Genomic DNA, 23,073 nt, shown 5'->3' on the forward strand with positions numbered 1-23,073 from the left:
TTGTTTGAAAAATTTGGGGGAGAAAAGAGTGGTAAAAAAACAGAACTGCAGAATTAGAAATTAACATACAAGAATTAGTTTAGTTTCATGGCTCCCAATATTCTTTCTGTAGCCAAATTCACTGACTTTATTAAAGCCAATTGATTCAACTGAAAATAAATAACCAAACAGATGGTGGTTGAAGAAGCTATCATATTAGTCCTACCACCAAGGATCTCAGCATTGCCCTAGTTCCTATCCTTTCTGGGTTTCATTGTTAAACTCTTCCTTTAGTTCCAAAAATTGTATCAATGTCCATATTCGTCCAATACCAGATTCCTCTCTCTCTTTTTCTTTCATTTCTTTCTTTCATTTCTTTCTTTCTTTCTTTCTTTCTTTCTTTCTTTCTTTCTTTCTTTCTTTCTTTCTTTCTTTCTTTCTTCCTTTCTTCCTTTCTTCCTTTCTTCCTTTCTTCCTTTCTTCCTTTCTTCCTTTCTTTCTTTTTGCTAAGTAAGCCAATCAGAGGTGGTGGTGGCGACGTAAATAAAATAAGAATTTAAAAAGTAAACCAGACCACTGCCCTCATTTTGTGAAGGTAGGCATTGAAGCCCAGGATGGCTAAATGGCTTATCTATGTCACATAAACAGACACAGAGTTGATTCTAAAATGGAGGTAATTACTCTTACACCAACGCTGCACTGGTAAAGGGGAAAAAAATTAAAGGTAATAGCCAATCCCTAAATAGCTGGATATTAAAGTTGAGGAACACTTGTCTCCAGAAGTTAAATTAAAATCAAAAACGAAAACAAAAAAAAAAATCGAATAACAAGGATTGCTGGAGAAATAACATATTCCCCAAAGTTGAAAGATCAACAGCTCTTCCTACAACATACCTTTAAAACATAAAGTGGATACTTCTCATATGAGGATCCAATGTGGATTTTTTCAATCATATCAGGATACCGCTCACTTATAACTTCTATCCAAGAATAGATCTATCAAAACAGAAACCAGCAGTCAGTCTCAGGGCAAATTCAGAGCATCTCTCTGATCAAAGGAAACAGACACTTTCTTTGAGGGAAGGAGATCCCTCTAAAACCTTTGTGTGTGGAAAGAACGAGAAGCTAAAACACTGGGGACAGGGTGTTTCTTCCATTGCTTAGGAAAATCGATGAAATTAAAGTTTTTTTAAAGTATCAAGGTTTAGAGAAAGTGGAAAAGTACTAAGAAACTTACGAAGTAGGAACAGTTAGTCTTTAAAGCATGGCTTCTTAAGTTATTTTCAAAGGCTTGTCACAATGAATCCCTGCTCTGTGTATGAAATCCTCTTTACCATTCATTCAAGAGTTCATTTTTATATGAGTTTTTTTTTTTAATATTCACTTTTCAAGAGTAACCTAAGGAAGCCCTGGGCACTGTCTTTGCACAAGGTAAATGGAGGTGTCATTATTTCACACTTACAGTGAGATCTGTGAAATGATCAGAGACAAAATGGAAGACAATCTGGAGAAAAAAGAATTCTCTTCTACCCTGGGAAGTAGTTTGATTCTGGACCTCTCTTCCAGGTAGGAGTCTAGTGGTTTCTGATCCTATCAAGATTCCAGTGGAAGGAAAAAAACAAATAAAAAATTCTAAGCCTGACTTTAGGCTGGTGTCCACTTCGAAGCCGGTGTTGAGTGATGGAACCTGGTCATGTTTTGATGTAGACCAGCTTCTCAAGGGCCATATTTCAACTCTGACACCTTCTGCAATGGGAGTAACCAATCCTTGGCCTTATTTCTGGGAACTTTTTTAGAGGTAGTTTCAAATAGCAATCCTAGCTGAGGGGAATTGGAGCATCATTTACCTTTGGATCCTCTCAAAGTGCCATAACTAGGGTGAGTGGTATGTGCGAGAACTTGTCCTGTGCTGGGAACTGAGATGCTCCTGGGAGGCCTTTGTGTCCCAAGCACCCCTGAGGTCAGCGTCTGAGGTGCTGGAAATCTTTCCTCATTGGGCCCCTGTTTACTGTCATTCTTCTAAGGCATGAATATATCTGAGAGAACTACTACATCAAACTATTTTATGTTACGGCATTGATGGTTCAGTAGACGTCCTCCAGCAGCAGAGGATGTGCTATATAAAGGCAGCTCTTTATATGACCTTTATTCACAATCTAATCTGAGGTAATGAAGGTCACATCCTTTGAATAACTCTCTTCTTTTGCCATTTGTTTTAAAAGGTGTATTTTGGCTGTTTGTTTTTCTCCCTACAGTGGTTTACTTAAAATTTGAGAATCAATGACAAAAGAAACCCCGCTTGACCCCCAGGTGAACTTGGGGGGAGGGCTGAAGGAGAGATCAGCGGTGGAGGGGAAGAAAGGGCTTGGCAGAATTTCCTGAGAGCAAGACTGTCATGGTTCCCACAAACCTCTTAGAAAGGACTGGGGATGGGAGGGAGGAGAGGTGCAAACTACTTTCTGGAATGTTATTGTTATGAGCTGAATTGTGTCCCTCCCCCATTCATATGCTGAAGCCCTAATCCCCAATACCTTAGAATGTGACTGTATTTGGAGATAGAGCCTTTAAAGAGGGAATTAAGTTAAAATGAGGCTGTTAGTGTGGGCTCTAATCCAACCCAACTGGTGTCTTTATAAGAAATGGAGATAGACTGGGATTTCAAAATTGTAGAATAGATAAACAAGATTATACTGTATAGCACAGGGAAATATACACAAAACGTTATGGTAGCTCACAGAGAAAAAAATGTGACAATGAGTGTGTATATGTCCATGTATGACTGAAAAATTGTGCTGAACATTGGAATTTGACATAACATTGTAAAATGATTATAAATCAATAAAAAATGTTAAAAAAAAAAAAAGAAGTGGAGATTAGGACAGAGAAAGGCCAAGGATGTGCACACACAGAAAAGGCCACGTGAGGACAGAGCGAGGAGGCAGCCATCTACAAGTCAAGGAGGGACACCTCAGAAGAAACCAACCCTGCTCACACCTTGAACTTGGACTTCCAGCCCCCAGAACTGTGAGTGAATAAACTTCTGTTGTTTAAGCCACTCAGTATGTGGCATTTTGTTATGGCAAGCTAATACTTTTTTTCCTCCCATGTCTTTCCAACTCTTTCATGGGAAAGAAAAAAATAACCTTTCAAACAAAATAGTTAAACTATACCAGAAAAATATTTTAAAATACTTCTATTTAAAGCACTCTGCTCTCCCCACCAAACCCAACACAGCAGCGACACAGTTTCCTTTTCCATTTTGCAAGTCGTGCCTACCCACTCAACCCTGGGCCTCAAGTTTGCATATGCAGGACTGCAGGACTGATGAGGGAGGTGGTCCAGGTGGAACAGACTAAGGCAAGACAGGAGAGAGAAAGGAGGGGGCCGCAATTTTAAGATCCCTGCCAACCAGCGAGGCACATTGATTCTAGGAGCAGACTGAATTCTGATTTAACTAACTGGAAAGGAACAGATGCTTTTGAAGATTAAATAGAAAATTGATTCTTATTACTTAAGTCTTAGACGTCTTAAATATGGATGGGGACCTTAATAGTTTCTGGGCACCTAGCCAAAGATGATAAAAATGCTTATATTAAGGAATATAGCAGCATACTCCTATGAAAAAAATAAACGGTATCAGGGGATTTGTACCACTTGGAGTGCATTATATTGAAAAGAAAGTGCTCCGGGGGTTTACCCTCTCAACTAACAAATATGGGGAAACGGCTCCTGCAGTATGATGTGAAAGCTTACTTCATTCAACTAAACAGCAATATCTTGCTTACATTCCTTCTAGACAAACTGGAACCTAGAAGGGTCAATAGAAAAAAATCAATTTCTTAAAAATTAAAACAAGGCATTATTATTTTTTAAGGCATTATTATTATTGTTACCATTTTAAATAGGTTCCTTTTATAAGTGAACTTTATACTACATATAAGTGAATAAATCCCTTTCATTCAGTGAGATAATGTGGTGACTATTCAATAAGGGTACAATCAGGATAATGGTCTGAGGAGACATTATTAATTGGACTATTAATTTATTTGTGGCAGTTTCAATAAAAAGACACCATTTTTAATTTCCTGCTGTTCCTTAGCATGTTACACCTAGCAGTTTGAGATACTCTTAGCTGTGGACAAATATCCTGCTCAGGGGCAATTTACCAAAAATGATGCAGTCTTCCCTGGCAGGATGTCTACAAAAGGATGAATTACCCCTGGTAATCAACCCAATTGTGATTTTGTGATTTTTTTTTCACCCTCTTCCACCCATTAGGATTCTTTAATAATTTCTCATGGCTGAAATGGTAACACTCGTTAAATGAAAATGGTAATTTCGGAGAGAAACGCAACAGCTTACCTCATTTAGTGAGTGATAGTGTTCATAGTAGGAGGAGGAGGCCCGGGGGTTGATCGTGTCCTTGGTCGTCTGCTGCTGGATAAGATCTTCCACATTTTCCAACAAGACACTGGGTGATGAAACAGAGGGTGAGCTGGTTTCCAAACAAGGCTCTGATTTTCCCACATGGCCGATCGCAGGCACGACAGGTGAGCATGGGGGTAAATCACTAAGAAATCTAACAAGGCGAAGTTCATCAGGGTGAAAACACCACCAGCTAGTGTCACGGGAAGCCAAAACTCACAAACCCCACGGGCTGGAAAGAGTGGGTCCTAGTGATATGTTTTTCAGGGCCTCCCAAATCTCATCCTTTCCCCACCATTATCAACATTTCTCAACTGTGACTCGTTAGTGTCTTTTATGTGAACATGTAGGTTAATGAACAACTTTCTTTAATCCAGAGTAACATTGTATTTTTCTGTTTTCAGCTGAGGACGGAGGAGAAGCAGAAAGCTTTTTCTTTTTGTTTTCCCTTGTGACAACCATTGGCCTATATCATATGTTCTGCATGGTCAAATCTCTAGAAAAATAAGAGCACAGGAAAAGGGAAAGAATGGGAAAGTGATCTCATTTAATTTCTCTTGAAAAGTGCCACAGAGTTAACCAGGCAAACATTTTAATTAAGGCAGAGTTGAGCCATTCTGTCACCTGGGGTGAAAGATTTGAAAGTTGGTGGTCATTTTAATAAAGCTTTCTTTATTTTTATTTAGGCCAATAGTAAAAGTCTGATAAAAGTCAAGGCTTTCACATCAGAAAGGTCTGAGTTTGACTCCCAGCTCTGCCTTGTCTGGCCTGTTGAACTTGAGAAATTCCTTTGTAAGTTTGAAAAATGGTTTCATCTGCATCATGAGGTTAGTATCTACCTCACAGGGTTAAATAAAGATTAAATGACACAATGTATGGAAAGGCTCAGCACTGTTCCTGGAAAGCAGTAAACACCAGCAACATGTTATTAATAATAAACATAGTGTATTATCCAAAGGTCTCCCACTGACACACAGAAGAGAGCATGGCCCCCAGGAAATTCTAGGGCGGCAGGAGGACACTGGCCCTTGGGCAATGGATACAGAAAGGAGACGCTGGACAGGAGACCCCAAAAGGAAGAAGGTGTGGACGCTGAACAGAAATCGCCCCGATACAATTTTTAATTTACAGCCAGACATTCCAGAATGTTTACTGACCTTGTGAAGGAAGCAAAATCCCTTGTAGCTGCTGCTTTTTCAAGAGATACCACAAAGCCTACAAAAGGGAATGACAGTTTTGCTCCCCAAGTCCAGGCAGACAGAGCAGAGGAACTCTAAGAAGGAAGGGTCTGGGGTATTGTAAGGGGCTCCACAGTCCTTTTCAGATAAGGGACTGAGGTCATGAGAAGTTAAACCACCTGTCCAAGGTCACAGAACTAGCCACCTGGGCTTCATCGTCAGTGCACTACAGAGATTTCCACGTTGCCATGTTTAACACGTTTATTTTTCCAGGAAGCAATTATACCATCCACTAGCAACCTGCATCATAGTCACTTATAATAGCTACTCGGTGAATAGGGAGTGATGCCTACCTGAATAGAATTCTGCTCTCATTTAAATGGGCTTTCACATTGCTTACATCAGACGCATTCACAAAAAAATGGACTTCTTTCTTCTTCGCAATAAATTCAGCTGTTACTGGCTGCCAGAGAACAATCTGTGGTTGCAAGGGGGAAAATGGATAAAACAAAACAGTTGTTCACGGCATTCTCATCTGCAGCTAAAGCCATAAAAGGGTGTCTATACGGGAAATAAAAAAGACATTTCCAGATCACTGATCCCTCTTCACACATGTGGTAATGTAAATGTTTATTTAGTGTAAACGCTATTCGTTTTAGTCTCCTCTGTAACCCCAGTTGCTGAAGAGCCTGGAACATCGAGGTACTCCACATATTTGGTGAGACAATGAACTAACGAATGAATGTGTGAATGAATATATTAAAGGCCCAACTGTCAAACTAGGAGTGTATGTTGAATGTTTAAAGAAAAATGAAAGTTTATCTAGAAAGAACGTTGATTCAATGTTGTTTTTCTTTAATAAAAATTCCATACCCTTGATACAATGATTATGTTGGTGTTCCTTTTCTTTCAACTAACTAATGGCCTTTCGGTGATGCCTGCCCATAATATTTACATTTTTTTTTTCTAGTTCACGGTACTTTTCCAAAGCACATTCACACTCCTTGCCTTTGATCATTGTAACAACACTTTCACATAGATGAGGCATGTGTGATTATTTTTATGGTGCAGATGGAAATAAAGGCTCGAAGCTACATTGTCTAAAATCACACACCAAGAAGTGGCAGAGGAAGAGCTAGATTCTGACTTTCTGGCAGTAGTTCCTCTGTCCATGGTGTGGTGGCTGTGAGAGTGCACAGGTCAGCTCTTCCGTGGGGAGAGGTTTGTTGACTGACCTTCCCAGCTGCTGCCCGTCTTGATCCACCACCGGCTGAAGCTGTGCTCCTCCAGGGCTGCAGACAGCCAGTGACTGAGCACTGCAGTGCATTCCTGCTAGGTAAGGGTTTCCTCTGACAGGTGACTTTGGCTTAAGGTCGTATCATGGCCTAGTCAAACTGTCATTGGAACTGCCCTGCTGTCTAGAGGTTGTCCACGCACAGCCCTCCTTTCTGCCCAGGTGTCAGAGCTGCCCGATGGCATGAGGATGCTCCCTGCCACCTCCAGCTCCCTCCTCTTCATCCTTCACAAGCATCCCCCTCAACCAGTCTCTCACACCTCTAGTCTGGTTTTGACTTCCGCTTCTCGGAGAACCCTAACCCAGTGAACATGGAGCTGTTAATTTTCTATCATGATATTTTGTTACTCTTAGCAGTTTTCTACATTCTGGGGATTTGGGTCCCAGGCATGAAAATTTGCATATATTTTCTTTTGTGGTTTTGATGCTTACTCCTTGGTTAAGAACTATTAACTTTTAAGCAAAGTTCTATTGGACTTCTGTTATTGTAGTATCTTTGTTAATTCACACTTTCAATCCCAAGATACTATTACGCAATTGACTGAAAAGCCAGTAGCACAAATGAAGAAAGTTTGATTTTGGGAACCAGCAAAATCTTGTGATTATAGAAAGGAGGAGAAGGCTCCAAGAGCAGCGATTTATTCCAGCTATGCATAAGTGAGAGGGTACACGGGAGAGAATGTGACACACCAGACTTGTATAAAATAAAAACAAGATGAAGATAAATGAGGGAGAAATTACCTCATATGTTGTAGTAAGATTCTGCAGAATCTGAATTTGCCTAGAGGTTCTAGGAAGTGCCGATAACACCTGGCCACTGGGGAAAAAATAAAACAGGATATTGATGTTACATAAAAAGTGAAAATGAGATAAATTATACCGGGAGGGGCTTCTAGGTAATTGTAAAAGGGAAACAAAATTTAACTGTTGAAAGGAAAAAGAAGCTCACCACAAAGTGTTACAAAGATTATCTTGTCATTTGTGACAACATGGATGGACCTAGAGGGTGTTATGCTAAGTGAAATAAATCAGATGGAGATAGACAAGACCGTATGATTTCACTCATATGTGGAACATAAGAATCGAACAGGGAGGGTGGGTGTGTGTAGCTCAGTGGTAGAGTGTATTAGCATGCACAAGGTCCTGCGGTCAATTTTTGTACCTCCATTAACAAACAAGCAAACCAATGAACACACCAAACCAAACCAAAACAAACATCTAGATACAAAGAACAAAGTAGTAGTTACCAGAGGGGAGGGGAGGGGAGGGCGAAATGGGTAAAGGAGGTCAACCGTATGATGACAGATGAAAAATAAATTTTTGGTGGTGAGCACGTGGTAGGGTATATGGAAGTAGAAATATAATGTTGTACTCATGAAACTTGCGTGATGTTATAAATCAATGTTACCTCAGAAGAAAAAAAAGAGAACATATACTCCATTATTCTCTCTGCTCCTTAGCAACTGCAAAATCAACAGCTCTCTTAAATCGGAGTCACTTTGCAGAGGGTTTCTTTTCCCGTGTGTGCATGTGTGTGTGTGTTTTAATTTTAAAAAATATTTGACGCATGAGAGAATATTTATGCTAACACTAGTTTATTACATAATCCAATGAATGCCTGTGAACTTATTACCCCACTTTAAAAAGCCCAAGTTCATTCTGTCCTTGAGTTCCTTGGGGTCTCCCCCCAACCCTGCTCTCCTGCCATGTCCCCAAAGGTATCCACCACCCTAAATTTTCACTTTTGCTCATTCCTGTGCTTTTCCTACACACAGGTATGGATTCTTAAACATTATGTTTAGATTTGCTTGATTTGACCTTATGAAAATGGTATCCATACTATATGTACTGTGTGTTTTTTTTTTACTCAACATTGTATTTTCACGATCATCATCTGTGCGGAAGTATCTAGCCTTAGTTCACATGTGCAAGAATTTGTCTACAAGCAGAGTTGCTATTTCATACAGTACATGCAACTTTCATTTCACCAGGATGGTGTCAAATTATTCCTCAAACTTTTTGTATCAATGTATAGTTTCACCAGTGGTAGGAAAGATTTCCTACAGCTCCTCCTTGCTAACAATTAATGCCGTCTACTTTTTAACTTCCCTAATCTAATGACTGTAAATGGAATATTCTTGTGATTTTAATTTAAATTTTCTGACTTACTAAGAAAGTAGAATTATTTCCATTTGATTATTGGCCATTTATATTTTCTCTTATGTGATGCACTTGTGTTGCACAATTCTTATTATATCTATTCTAGTAAGTTTGTTTTTATTTTCTAAATGATAACTTTTTAATATTTCATCTCTTAGTTCTTAATTGCTGACACATAGAAATGAAAGTGATTTTTATATTGCTTTTCTATCCAGTTACCTTCATAATTTTGATCGTTTTTATGTAAATTTTTTTGGTAAATGATCATTACAACTGCACATATTAAGTTTTGCTTTTTTTGTTTAAATAATTACAAAGGTTTCCTTTTTTTCTTTCCTCACTTACTGTATTGGTTAGGACCTTTAGTACAGTATTGGATAAGTGGAAATAAAATGCATGATTCATAATTTTTAAGGAAAACTTTCTAATCGGGTTTTGGTAGATCTCTTTTATGAAGTTAAAGAAATTTCCATCTGCTGTCTGCTATGAGTTTTTAATCACAAATAGGTGTGCATTTTATCATGTTTTTGGGAAATGAGCCTAAGGGTTTTCTGGTTTAATCTCTTTATGTGGTGAATGACATTAATAGAGGTTTGTTTGTTTTTTTTAAGTTGACGCTTGGTTTAATTTGTTTTCTCACCTTGGCTTTGTCATATTTCTTTCTGCCTTGCAATGCTTGCTAGGTTAAAACATCCTGAGCAATTCTTGCAAAACCAAGGCAATAGGATAGTGTGAGTCAACATGTATCTACTTTATGTTCACATACCACTTCATCAGAAAGATTTTCTTAGTAAATTTTCTCATATTTGCAGCTCTCCCTCTTATTTTTCGCAGGTAAGGGAGGTTCGGATAGAGAGAGAATGGAAGCAGTAAGGTGAGCGATTCCAGGCGAAATACGTGGAATCCATGAACTGCAATATCATTCTCAGGTTTCCAGTATCTCTCTGATAACCACACAAGGCTATTTTATTTAAGTTTAAATTAAGCTATGTTGGTGACAATTGCCAGAGGGGAGCCATTTTTTTCACTTAGAAAGACTTTTCTTTTATTTTTGGAGAAATATTGCCCCTGAAATGTGAGGATAAATATTTTTTCAATCAGAAAGAAAATGTTTTGCTCTTCCTTTATTTAAAAGTAACCTTAGATTTTGCTTCCATTCAAGATGGAGAAACAGGGACCAAGTTTACCCTCCTGCCTGAAACAACTAAAACACTGGACAGCATCTATAAAACAATGGCATTCAGGAAACTGAACATCAGCAACATGATGAAAGATCGTCTCCTGGATTGGATCTTGGAACGGAATAGTGGAAAAACCGGTGAAATCTAAATAAAGCCTGGAGTTTAGCGTTGGTTTCTCAGTGTTGACAAATACACCATGGTAATATAAGATGTTAACAAGAAGAGAAACTGGGTGCAGGTATACAGAAACTCTCTGTAACATCTTTGCAACTTATCTGTAAATCTACAAATGTTTCAAATAAAATTTTATTAAGCAAATAAAACAAAAACATGTACCAAGAGCTCTAGAAGCTCAAAAGGTTATGATTTCTTCTACTTACTATTATTAGCAAAGGCTTCATGGAAGAGATAGCTGGGTAAATAAGCAGTGTAAAGGCAGAACAGCAGGAGACAAAGAGGCGTTGTCAGGAAAACAGCAAGATGTTTATTTTTGCCAAGTGTAGGATTTAGGTATTTAGAGCAAGAGAAGAACGGTAGCCAAACAGAAATAAGTTTGGAAACTTATGTTAGTTCTCCCCTAGAGAAGTTTTCCAATGCATGCTGAGAAATTTGGTCTTTATCTTGTAGGCAGTTAGGAGTAAGGAAAGTGATGTCATTTGACTTGTGATTTATAAGGATAACTTGGACGGTAGGGTGCAGCATGGTTTATTTCGGATTCTAAATCCCAGAAATAAGCCTATGACGATTTGATTATCAAAAGCGGGAAAGAGTTGCTCACAGAAACGGTGGATTCAGAAATTTCGAGTCAATCCCTAGTACAGTTTAAGCATAAGCCATTCAACTGGTGATTAAGGATTCAAGGGAGAGGGTATCGCTCAGTGGTAGAGCACATGCTTAGCGTACATGAGATCCTGGGTTCAAGCCTCAGTATCTGCTTTAATAATAAATAAGTAAACCTAACTACCTCCCCACTGCCAAAAAAAAAAAAAAAAAAAAAAGTAATGGGGAAAAGGACAGATGTTCAAGGATATGTATTGCAGGATGATTCCTAGTAACAATGACTAAACCACACGAGTACTTACTGGTAACAGAATCCTTGAGTGTTGGTGGTGTCTCCACATTCTAGAATATTTTGTAGTCATCATAAAGACTCAATTAGACTTTTAATAGTTAATTTGGGGGATATTTATATGATGTATTAAGGGAGAGAAACAGCAACTGTACGAAACAATATTCCATTTTTGTAAAAAAAAATAAGAAAGAAAAAGGAAAACTATGTGTTAAAAGCAGGAGAAAAATTAGGAATAAATAAACAGCCCATTGTTAATATGGATCTGAATGGTGGGGAATGACAGTTGAAGGACTGCATAGGTGAGGGCAGGGAACAAATAAGATTGTTTTCAGAAGAAAGGTTTCTGTACTTCTGATGAAAGATACAACAATCAGCTAATGTAAACTTACACACGGGTGTGTATAAATGTATAGAAAAATGCACGAAAGACTGATTACCAAAATGTTGATGATGTTTTCTAAGGATGATGACATTTCAGTGTTTTTATCCCTGATTTTATGTTTTTCCATATTATTTACTTTTTTTAACCAAAAAAGAACTCATTTTATTTAATCGGGAAAAAAAAACTATTAAAAAAGTTACTCTGTGAAAAAGCCACTTCCCAGCTTCCCAGAACAGTGATGACTCTCGCACAAGCACATTCCTTATTTTTTTTTGAAAGTCCTCTGAGCCTATCAGTGGAGCATGGTTACTGGTGGGTTTTCCAGCCTTTCATAGTATTTTCATTCCAGCATATCCCGCCCGGGGAACTTTTTGTTCCTCTTTTTCACCATCTGCTGCAATAGTTCTGACACTTCTAGTTGAGTTAGTGAAGGCTATTATTTTTCTCCAAGCTTCCAAGAACCATCCTAGCAGCAGTTAGCACCACCCCCCAAGGATCTCACTAGACTGTCAAATCCTGTATCACGGGCAAGTATACCTCTTTACGGATAGAGCCTCTCTTCTTTATTACCATCTTCAGCACTTCCACAGCCAGATTTGGTCATGATTTAACCTTAGCTGTTGGTTTGGAGGCCAGGAGAGGAGGTGGGAGTAGATCCTGAAGGCTGACGGTCAGAGATGATGTTATAGGATGGAGCTCATGGGGATGATGTAACAAAAGCCAGGTGGCAGTGCTTAACCACCGGTAACAAGCTAGCCACTGTCACTGTAATAAGCAGCAAGGTCAGAGTGGTAGCCAGAGGGGCATGACCCTTGGAAAACTATAGAGCTAGTTGAGAGAACACAGAGTTCTTAGGGGCAAGACAGATGGCAGCCAACAAAGATATTGCCCAATCTTTACAGTCAAAATAAGCCAGGGATGGATAATGAGAGTGGCTAAGTACAGCCATCTCAACCAAAACTCACAATCCGTTGCCCAGATCTTACTCAGCCCAGAATCTGTTGCCTGAAGGAGGAGTCAGGTCCCCACAAGAAAGACCCTGTAGCAGTATAGAGAGGGTACATGACCATGACTTCCTCAGTCCTTTTCCAAAGGGGTCTGTGGCAATTTACTCAGGTAACTCCGCCTGTGGAGGTGAGGGGAATACTCAAGCTTGCTGACGTCTTTTATATGTAGGGTCCAAGTTGACACTGAAATCTGGGGATCTGGAGTCCTTGTCTAGCTCATATGGGGTACCCTGGGCCCATGGGTCCTCCCATGATCATTTCTTGGCCCCCAAATTTATAATTGAGATGGGCATACTTGGTAGTTGATAGAACCCCCACACTAGTTCCTGGCCTGCAAGAGCTATCACAGGCCAAAGAGTGAAACTGTCCAGTCCCCAGCCAAGACAACAAAACTAAAAAAAAAAAAAAAAAAAAGCAAGCATACTGAGGGAAAATGGCAGATATTAGGATCACCCTTAAAGACACCACCCTTAAAGATGCAGGGGTGGTGGTTCCTGTCAAATCCACCTTAATTCACAAGTTTGTCTCCCACAAAAACCAGGTGGATCCTAGAGGATGACAGTGGACAATCAAACACAACCATGGAGAAGTCCCCTTTGTAGCTACTGTGCTCAGTGTGGCATCTTTGCTGGGCTGAGCCTCAGGTGTGTGGGATTCAGCTAGTGTACCAGATCAAGAGATCCACTATACAACAAGGAGAGAGCAGAAATGGGCACATAACCACGGGATCCACTGGGCATACCATATATCACACCACCAAGAAGCTGCTAGCCTGATACAGCAATTAGTATGGCTCGTTGAAGCATCAGCTGAGGTGCTAGTTTGGAAATGAACAACATCCTCCAGGATACAGTATACACTTTAAATCAAGAATCATTATATGATGCTGTGTCTCCACTAGACAGAAGACATAGTTCCAGGAAACAAGTTGTAGCGAGCAGCCCCATTTTAATGACTCCAAGTGACCCCACTTTCAATCTACAAATATGAATCTGTAAGTTTAAAAGTTCTGGTTCCCAGAGGAGAAATGCTTCCACAAGGCATAGGAAGAGTCCTTTAAGCTTAAAGCAGTTGTTGCTACCCAGTCAGTTCAGTTTCCTTGTGACAAGAGACCATCCAGAAGGAGAGGCGTTTTTATGCTGGACAGAGTAATTGATCTTAGTCATCAGAGGATACTGGGGGCTGCTTTCAAAATGTGAAGGTGGAGGGGGAAGGGTATAGCTCAAGTGATAGAGCACATGCTTAACATACACAAGGTCCTGGGTTCAATCCCCAGTACCTCCTCTAAAAATAAATAAGTAAACCTAATTACCAACCCCCTCACCAAAACAACAACAACAACACACACACAATTTTTTAAATGCTTCCTGGGGGAAATTAACCCTACAGCAGTAAATCAATGAAGTTAGAATATTCCCTCACACCATACACAAATATAAACTCAAATTGGTTTAAAGACATAAACATAAGACATGATACCATAAAAACTTCCAGAAGAAAACATAAGCAAAACTTTCTCTGACATAAATCGTAGCAATATTTTGTTAGATCAATCTCCCAAGGAAAAGGAAATAAAAGCAAAAATAAACAAATGGGACCTAATTAAATTTAAAAGCTTTTGCACAGCAAAGGAAACCAACAACAAAACAAAGACAGCCTACAAACTGGGAGAAAATATTTGCAAATGGTACAACTCACAAAAACTTAATTTCCAAAATATATAAACAGCTCATACAACTCAGTAACAAAAAAACAAATAACAGAATCAAAGAATGGGCAGAAGATTTAAATAGACATTTCTCCAAAGAACACAAGTAGCCAACATGAAAATATGCTCAACATTGCTAATTATTAGAGAAAAGCAAATCAAAACTACCATGAGGTATCACCTCACAACAGTCAGATGGCCATCATCAAAAAAATCCATAAATAATAAATGCTGGAGAGGGTGTGGAGAAAAGGGAAACCTCCTACACTGTTGGTGGGAATGTAAATTGGTGCAGTTACTATGGAAAATAGTATGGAGGTTCTTTGAAAAACTAAAAATAGAGTCACCACATGATCCAGTAATCACACTCCTGGGCATATATCCAAAAAAGACAAAAACTCTAATTCAAAAAGATACATACACCCCAATGTTCATAGCAGCACTATTTACAAAAGCCAAGACATGTAAGCAACCTAAGTGTCCACAGACAGATGAATGGATAAAGGAGGTGTGGGATACACACACACGCACACACACACACACACACACACACAGATTCAACAGAAGGAGAAAGAAAATGTGACGGTAAAAATTGTCATCCAAATAGTTCTCTTTCTTAAGAAGAAGAAAAAATTAAATAGAAAGAGTAAGTTAGGAAATGTGGAAGAGTAAAATTATGAGGATATAAATTGCCATAAAATATGTTCGACCAAAATGCCAACAGGATAGCCTCAAATAATGAGATGGGGCGCAGTAAGATGCTTTGCGGCCCAGGCCCCAGGCGCAGAAACTGGTCTTAACCACACAGGCTAGCTGTGTTTTATCAACAGGATGCCACGAAGGCCCAGGACAAAACCAGACTGTACTGGCTAAGATCCAAGATAAAGGACAAAAAAGGCTAAAGGTTACTGCTTTCCTTGCCTTGATTTATCTCTGTGTATAGAAAGTACCTGCTTTTGTGCAGAGACGCTTTGCAGCTGGGCTTTGAGAGATCCACGGTGGTCAACTGCCTCTGACGTGACCACAGGAACCTGCCCACACAGATGAAGCCTAGATGTGTCCCAGAGTTATCTTTGCTTCATTTCCCTGAGAAGATCTCTGCCCCAACGGGGGAATTTGTGCTCTGCTAGGCACAATCTGAGCCGTGTGCTAAGGAGCGTGGAAGACTGCGCATGCGCGACTGCCTCCGCAAATCTCCGCCCCTTTTCTCCAGCCCTGTTCACCTTTCTGCCTTCAAACCCTTAAAATTCCCTTACTCCCCACCCTTCCATGAGAAGATGCCTTTAGAGCATGAGCTACCCTTCTCCATTCTCTGACCATTGAATAAAAGCCTGTTTTCCTTGCACCAAACTCAGTTTCATTATTGGCAGCATGAACCTGAGCCGGAAAAAGGTCCCTGGCCCAACCAGGGGGGCTTTGGTTCAGCCAGGGCCCCAAGAAGGAGGGCCTTGCATCCCATTCGGTAACAAGAGCACTTAGGTAGAGTTTACAATTTTTTTTTTCTCTGATTACTATTTTTTAATGGAGATGCTGGGGATTGAACTCAGGACCTCATGCATGCTAAACATGCACTTGACCAGTGAGCTGTACCCCCTCCAGTGATTAGTGTCTGAAGATGAGCTTCCTGGCTCTGTGCGCCCTCACTTGGAGATGGGGGCAGGTCTTCAGAGCAAGTTGTTGCAATTCTGTCAGTTATTGCAAGGGAATGAGGTTTTAGGGTGTTACTTCCTTCAACACAGCCTCCTTGGTAGAGAGGATGATGGGAGAGTCTAAACATGTTCCCTCAAGTTTACAGACACAAAGACTGGTACCTGAGTTGCTCCCGGAGGAAGCTAAACCTGTGTGTGTGTGTGTGTGTGTGTGTGTGTGGTGTGTGTGTGTGTGTGTGTGTGTGTGTGTGTGTGTTTGTGTTTGGAGAGAGCGCTGAGGAGTTGTTTTCCTACAAAGCTTGAGAACTTTGAACAATACCTTGGTTGGATTTGACATTCTAGTGTCTGAGTTGAGGTTTACATTAAAACATGACCTGGGAACTATTACTTAAGAGTGAGCTAAAAAGCCATAGAATTTTCTTTCCATGCAAGGGCAGGGAAAGATTACCCCACCACATAAAATGTATCGAGGCAATGGGAGACAAAAGAATAAATGTGTTTTGACCACACCTCTGAAGGGATACAGTTACAGGATTTAACCAATAACCATTTGAAAAAAAAAAAACAAAACAAGCTTGCACCAAAAATAGAGTGAAAAGCATGATGAAATAACAGGTTACTTTACACAAAAAGTAAACATGGGCTCAGAGAGGACTCAAATTGTTCAAGACCAAATGAGCAGCAGTCCTGAGGTTGCAACTCAACTCTCCAGCTCCTGAGTTTTTAATACCTAGGCAACATTTCCTCTGCTGCTTTCCCCCTACGAATAAGATTATACTCATCAATGTCTGTCCCCTGCTATGATTTACAAGGATGGTTCACACTTACCATAGTACTGAGAGATTATTTTTGAATGTAAAAAGCTTGTGCGATGCCTCTGAACAATGGAATTTAGCCCAAGGCTGCAATTTTGTTCTAAGCATTACAGCATTTTAAAGCCACTAGTGCCCTGTTCTCTAAGATGAAAATAATATATCAGTGGGAGATAAGTGAAAGAGAACAAGCCGGTCTCTAGGTGGCAGATAGTATATGAAGTCAACAGAAGGAACATTTCCTGTGGTCTATTAATAATTCAAAAGCCCTCTATCCTCAACCCTCCTCTGCTCTCCAATTCCTTTTCCTTCTTTTCCTTCCTACTTAGCCTCAGCTGATTGGCTGCACTTGGGTAATCAGAGTACAATGCAATTAATGACTGTTTACCAGATTCTTGCTAGTATTTTATTTTTACCCTTTATAGTGTTTGGCTTTTAAGAGTAAGTGAATATGGAGACTTTTTTTTTTTTTTTTTTGGCTGCCTTTCTCCTTGGCAGATGGTATTTATGCCTTTAAAACTTTTTTTGTTCTTGTTCCAGGGCATTTCACTGATGAGATTTATCAAGATGCACCTACAAATCAGCCACTAAGAGATTGCCTGAACGCAAAGCATTTTTAGGAAAATGATCACGACAAGAAAACGATGACAAAGAACAGCTTTAGGAAAAAGCCAGACCCTTAGCTCTTTCCAAGAGGGGTTATATTTTTGCCCCCAGAAAAGAATTCATCAAAGTCTGTCGCCCTGAATAAAATTAGATTTTTCTTTTAGCTTCAGTCATAGGCAATTCCTGGAAAAGCAGTGCTCAGAAACATTTGGTTAAAAAAAATTATTTTTACTCACGGAAAGAAGCATTTGTAATGTTATTTCTAGTGGAGGGATGGGACCCAGCAATCGGATAAGCATCTGCCCACAAAGCTGCAGCTCCCCCTCCTCCAATGCATGGAAACCATCACGCTATGCACAGAGTATTAAGTATGTTCAATATGATATGATGTCATTAAAATATATGTGAGTCATAGTCTCAACCCTCTCTTCAAGCATGGGTATCAATCAGACTTCAAAATGTATGTTGAAGCAAAAAATAGTAAGAAGAACCATGCATGAGGGAATTTTCTCATTCATTTCTTCACTGTTTTACTTCTATGTATTTCCTTTATTCCGTAAGGCTTAGTCCCGTTGACCTGCTACATGCTGATTCATTTTGCAGCAACACAGTAGAGCTTTGGTGTGTGTTGCTAACGGACGTCTTATGAAGGAGCTTAGTCCACCATAAGGTCCAGATGGCAGTCTGGGGTGAGCCCGCTAAGCCCGGCCGCAGCCGGCTATGACGATGCTCGTGCCGGGCTGGCGCTGAGGCCACCTTTAGACCTGCAGTCGGTGAGGACCTTGAGACTGGACCTCCAGCCCCGGCTTCTCTTCCAGGCTACCTTCCAGACCAACTGTCTTCTCTGCCAACTCGCTGTGACTAAATCACTGTGACCTCCCTTCAAATTGGCTCTCTTCCTAATTTCTATAATTTTTAGAGGCCACACTAGTGCAGTGAGAAGAGTTGAAATGAGGCAAACATGGGGTTTAATCCAAACTCTCCAGTTATTGTTAGATATGGGGGCCAATAATTTAGTCCTCTGAGGCTCATTTTCCTCCTCTGTAAAATATTGGTAAAGATTGCTAGAGAATTGTGGGCATTTAATGAGCTAACATTTCTGAGTTCCCAGCCCAGTGCCTGGAACAACACAGAAGCTAAATAACCAGGCACAGCCTCCGTTTCCCTCTCTAGCAATGATACCTCCACTGTCTCCAGGATCCAGATTGGATGTTTTCATATCAGTTTTTTCTCCTTCTCTCTCTTTTACCCTTAATTAAAGCCAATCGCCAAGTAATGGTATATTAGAACTGGCAAGAACCTTAGAAATCATAGTCATCTGATTTATTGATAATACATAGAGACAGAAGTCACCAATAATCCTAGCAATTTGACCCCCTTTTCAATTTCAGGAACAATCACTTGGTGATGGAATTTGTGGCTTGACACTTGACAATCATTTTGAACAAAAAAGAATCAACCAACTATACCTGGTTTAGTGATGATGGGCAAACACAGCTTCTGGCTCACAAGTCAAGCTCTCTTTTCTTAAATGCTGCCCTATGGCTCCTTGTAACTCAGGAACATTTTTTTGGTAGAATTTTCCTGCCCTTGGTATGTCCCTTCCCTCTTTGCCATTTGCTAACATGGAGAGAGGAATCTGCCTCAGATAATTGGAGAAGAAAAAGATCACAGAAGCAAAACAAAAGGAAGAACAAAATAATTCCAAAGGAAACAATATCAATGTTGAAGAGCCTAAAAATTGACTCGCTAATCAATTAGAATAATACATATAACCCGGGACTATTTACAGCATGTTTTATATAGGCTGGGGTATGAGTTCGTTTGTGTTCTTTCAAGCGGTTTATAGTAGAAATTCCGATGGGAATCATTCTACCAAGCAAAATAAGAATGAGATGTGTTCCTGTGTGTGTTCTTTATAACACAGCTTTTCTTCCTTTCGTATTCCATGCTGAATACCCATGCTCAACCCAGACCTCCTGTTTGATACATTTATCCTCTTCTCCCTCCCATGTTTCATGTACAAGAAAAAAAAATTATCCATAGTTCATACATGGTATCTGTGAAGGCAAGAAAAATATAAAACATGCAATGCAATAGGATGTAACTAAATATATTTTAAAAATCAGAAGATTCTATTCCTCTCATTTTCATAGCCACTGAATATACATATCATCCCAAGTTTTCTCAGTAATAAAACTAGAGCCAGAAAAGAAAAAAAGACCTTAGCTCTAGTGAAATCCTCATTATACTGACATCTACAATTTGGAAGGGCAACACGGGAAGTTGCAGACAGAGCTGACCTTCAAACCTGAACGTTTTGCTCCCTAGTCCAATGCATGGACTGGATTCCGTTGGGGGCAAACAAGTAGAGGAGATGACCCACCACCATCTAGGGTGCTGCCAGGTTACCTCTGAAATGCGAACCCATGCTGCTCACAGAAGAGGATGGTGGCTACAAGGACTCCAAAGCTATAAAGCTTCATCCCAACAGCGATTTGCTATAAAACGAAATTCTCTGAAGAGAAGGGTCCGGATAGCTGATTACAGAAGAGCCTTCTTTACACACTGGTTAAAATATAATGCATGTTCCCTCCCATTTCTGTGATCAATAGACTCAGCTTTCTTTTCCACTCTCAAAAAGAAAGTAGGGTGAGTGTTGTTGTTCTCAGTTTAGACTTCCTAGAAAATATTTAACTCTTCTGAGAAAACGAGGCCAAAAATGAAAAGATAGTAACACAGCGGGAACACGTCTGGTTTACTGAAGAATCAGAGTATTGACCAGTGGATCAGAGCCCATGCTGAGGGAGGCCTCCAGTGGAGGACTAATACGGTCTTCCCTTGCCTTTGTCTTTTTCAGCATTTTCAACTTAGATGAAGCCAGAGAAGGCGAGTTTTTCAAAATTATGGCTGATACAAGGCTGAGAAGGAGAGCTTGTATGGAGGGTGATAAAATCTCCATTCAGAGAGATTTTTTTTTCTTGTCCATGTGGAGTAATGGGTCCACCCATAAAAGAACAGGAACACTAGTTGTGGGGAGCTCTTTTGAGAAGTAAAAAAATCAGGTTGCTTTGAATCATGTTTTTTCAGAGAAGGTCACCCTAATAGTCATCGTCTAAACCAAAGCTTACCACACATCATTCTGCAGGTAGCACCGTGTATAGCAATTTATCAGATAAGGGGCCACATCTAAGTCTCAGGAAGTGGAGGGAGCCCTGGTCCTCTCCCTGCATTCCCACTGGTAAATGCATTTGAATATTCTTGAGGTCAGGGCAGGAAAATTTACAAAATAAATCAATCACCCCACAGTGGACTTCTGAGAAGGAAAGGACTGAGATTTCAAATCTCTCTTTCTGAGATTCAAAGCTATTGAAACACATTTAATAGAGCAAGGTGAACTCCACTAAAACTACCTTTTTTACAAGAAAGGAGAAACAAGAAAATACACGTGTATCTGCTCATTTGTGGAGGAAGAAACACAGGAAGGATGACCAGAAATCAACGAGATGGGTTATCTGCAGTGAGTGAGTGAAAAACGATGGAAAAGTGAGAATAAGAACAGAGTAGAAGAGATGGGGGGCATGGGGCAAGGGGGAAAGGACACTTCTTTGAGTAAAACTTTTTGAATACCTCTGAGTTTTCAAACCAGTTTCAATGTTTCACATACTCAAACAATCCCGTAAATAACATGAATACAAACAAAACCAGATGAACTTAATTTTTTTTCCAAATAAATAACATAACCACACTAAAGGGGAGAAGGGGAAAGAAAAACTAACCCAAGTGAACTTAACCTTATTTTATAAACACAAAAAGAAACCTTAAAATAACAGTCAACAACAGTTAAAATTTACTGACAAATTTTATCAATTTTTATGCTCTCTATTTTTTTTGTATCCTATGTTTTCCCCCTGGGTTTACATTTCTTCTTGAAGCAATCTTGAAAAAATTCCTTTGTTTAGTTAAGATCCCATGGTGGTAAATTCTATTATACTCTGTATGTCTAACAGTAATTTCATTCTGCCCTCGCTTTCAAAGACTAGTTTGGAGGCAATGGTCTAGTGTGGCAGGTCTCCAGTTGTCTTTTGGCATCTACCGTTTTGTGGTTGGAATCTGCCGCCTAGAAGGTGTTCCCCAGCAGGTCAGCTTTCTTCTCAATGACTTTTAAGGGATTATCTTTATTTTTGGTGCTCCTCAGATCCATTACTCTGGTCTAGATGTGGATTTACTTTTTATCATCCTGCTCAGTACACAGAATGTGCTTTTGATCCTAGGATTTAGATAGTTCTTCAATTTTGGAAAATCATTTTATTATTTCTTCAGCTATTGGATCTCTGCTAGTCCCTTTTAGGGGCTCCCTCTGGAGTTCCTTGATCTGCCCTCCAGGTCTTGAAACTGTCCTTTCATGTTTTTAAAAACCATAATCTTTGTCCTTGTAGGCTGAGTTCTGGGTGCATTTCTCAGCATTATCTTCAAACACTCTAATTCATTCTTTGTGTCTTGTTTAGACTACATTATCCATGTTGTCTTTATATTGTATTTAAAAATATCATTTAAATTATTTCATTGTTTGATTTTTTTTATGGTTATCATTTTTTCAGAGCTCTTGCTGAGACCCCAGAACCTTGTCTTACACTGATTTTCGGAGTTTCTATGCTGTGATAACATCGTGGCCTTCAAAGATCCAGCCACCAGTCAGGTGATTTGACTTAGTTACTGGTTTAGTTATTCCTGGTTTACCTATTCCTTGTCTCCTACAGACCAGCAACTATTATAAACCAGTCCTAGGTAACAGTGGGCAATGTCTTTTTAAAATTGAGATACAGGCAGTGGAATACACAGCTATTAAGTATACAGTTAGATTAGTTCCAACAAGCATGCGTACTTGAGTAACCCACACCTCTGTCAAGGTACAGGAAATTTTCATCACTTCAGAAAATTCCTGCCTGTCCTCCCAGTCAATTACCCAACAGACTCACGCAGCAGCTGTTCTGATTTTATCACCGCAGATTAACTTTGCCTGTTCTAGAACTTTGTAGAATCACATGTTGTCCTAGTCAGTTTGGGATGCTAAAACAAATACACTGTAGACTAGGTGGCTTAAATATCAAACTTTTTTTCCCTCACAGTTCTAGAAAGTGGGAAGTCCAAAACCAAGGCACAGGCTCAATACATGGTTATAACCGATCAGGATCCTGTGGTGCCTTCTCAGAACAGATACCGGCCCCACACCTTCCTCCGAAGTACCCAGTTAATAGTATTGTTATGGAAACGACAGGCCAGTCAAGAAACAAGCACCACTCGGAGGGTTGGAGTCCTCAGATGTATTACGCCGGCGGGCTCAGAGGGGCTTCTGCTCCGAAGCTCTGAGCACCTCCAAGACGTGCGCATGAGGTTTTATAGGGTAAAGTACAAGCTTGGGGTATTCGGCCAATAGGCATGGAAGAGCTTTAGCAGCATTATCATCACAAAAGTGGAGGCGGGGAGGCAGCAAACCAACATTCCAAAGCCAGATATGTATTTTTGAAAACCCAGCTGGCTAGCAAAAAACATGAACAGCAAACCAACACTAATTAACCTAGATTTACAAGTTAGTCTAGCAGAACTCAGATCAGTATTC

The 23,073-nt window shown here is 39.9% G+C and overlaps 1 protein-coding gene across 3 annotated transcripts in view; it reads right to left on the minus strand.

The window, feature by feature from the left end:
- CPB2 (carboxypeptidase B2) overlaps positions 1-20,070 on the minus strand; it is a 34,629-nt gene extending 14,559 nt beyond the window's left edge. The window contains exons 1-5 of one of the 3 annotated variants that reach the window (XM_010980844.3): positions 19,866-20,070; positions 7,618-7,693; positions 5,936-6,060; positions 4,342-4,450; positions 874-975 (exon numbers count right to left, since the gene is read on the minus strand). In XM_010980844.3, the coding sequence (XP_010979146.1) occupies positions 874-975; positions 4,342-4,450; positions 5,936-6,060; positions 7,618-7,693; positions 19,866-19,939 (486 nt within the window). In that variant the 5' untranslated portion in view covers positions 19,940-20,070. Of the gene's footprint in view, positions 1-873; positions 976-4,341; positions 4,451-5,561; positions 5,620-5,935; positions 6,061-7,617; positions 7,694-19,865 lie in introns of those variants that run through there. The other 2 variants (XM_064493152.1, XM_064493153.1) reach the window with 2 other exon arrangements.
- Between the last annotated feature and the right edge of the window lie 3,003 nt (positions 20,071-23,073).

Source organism: Camelus dromedarius, chromosome 13 (assembly GCF_036321535.1).
Source record: "Camelus dromedarius isolate mCamDro1 chromosome 13, mCamDro1.pat, whole genome shotgun sequence".
Taxonomy (NCBI): Eukaryota; Metazoa; Chordata; class Mammalia; order Artiodactyla; family Camelidae; genus Camelus; species Camelus dromedarius.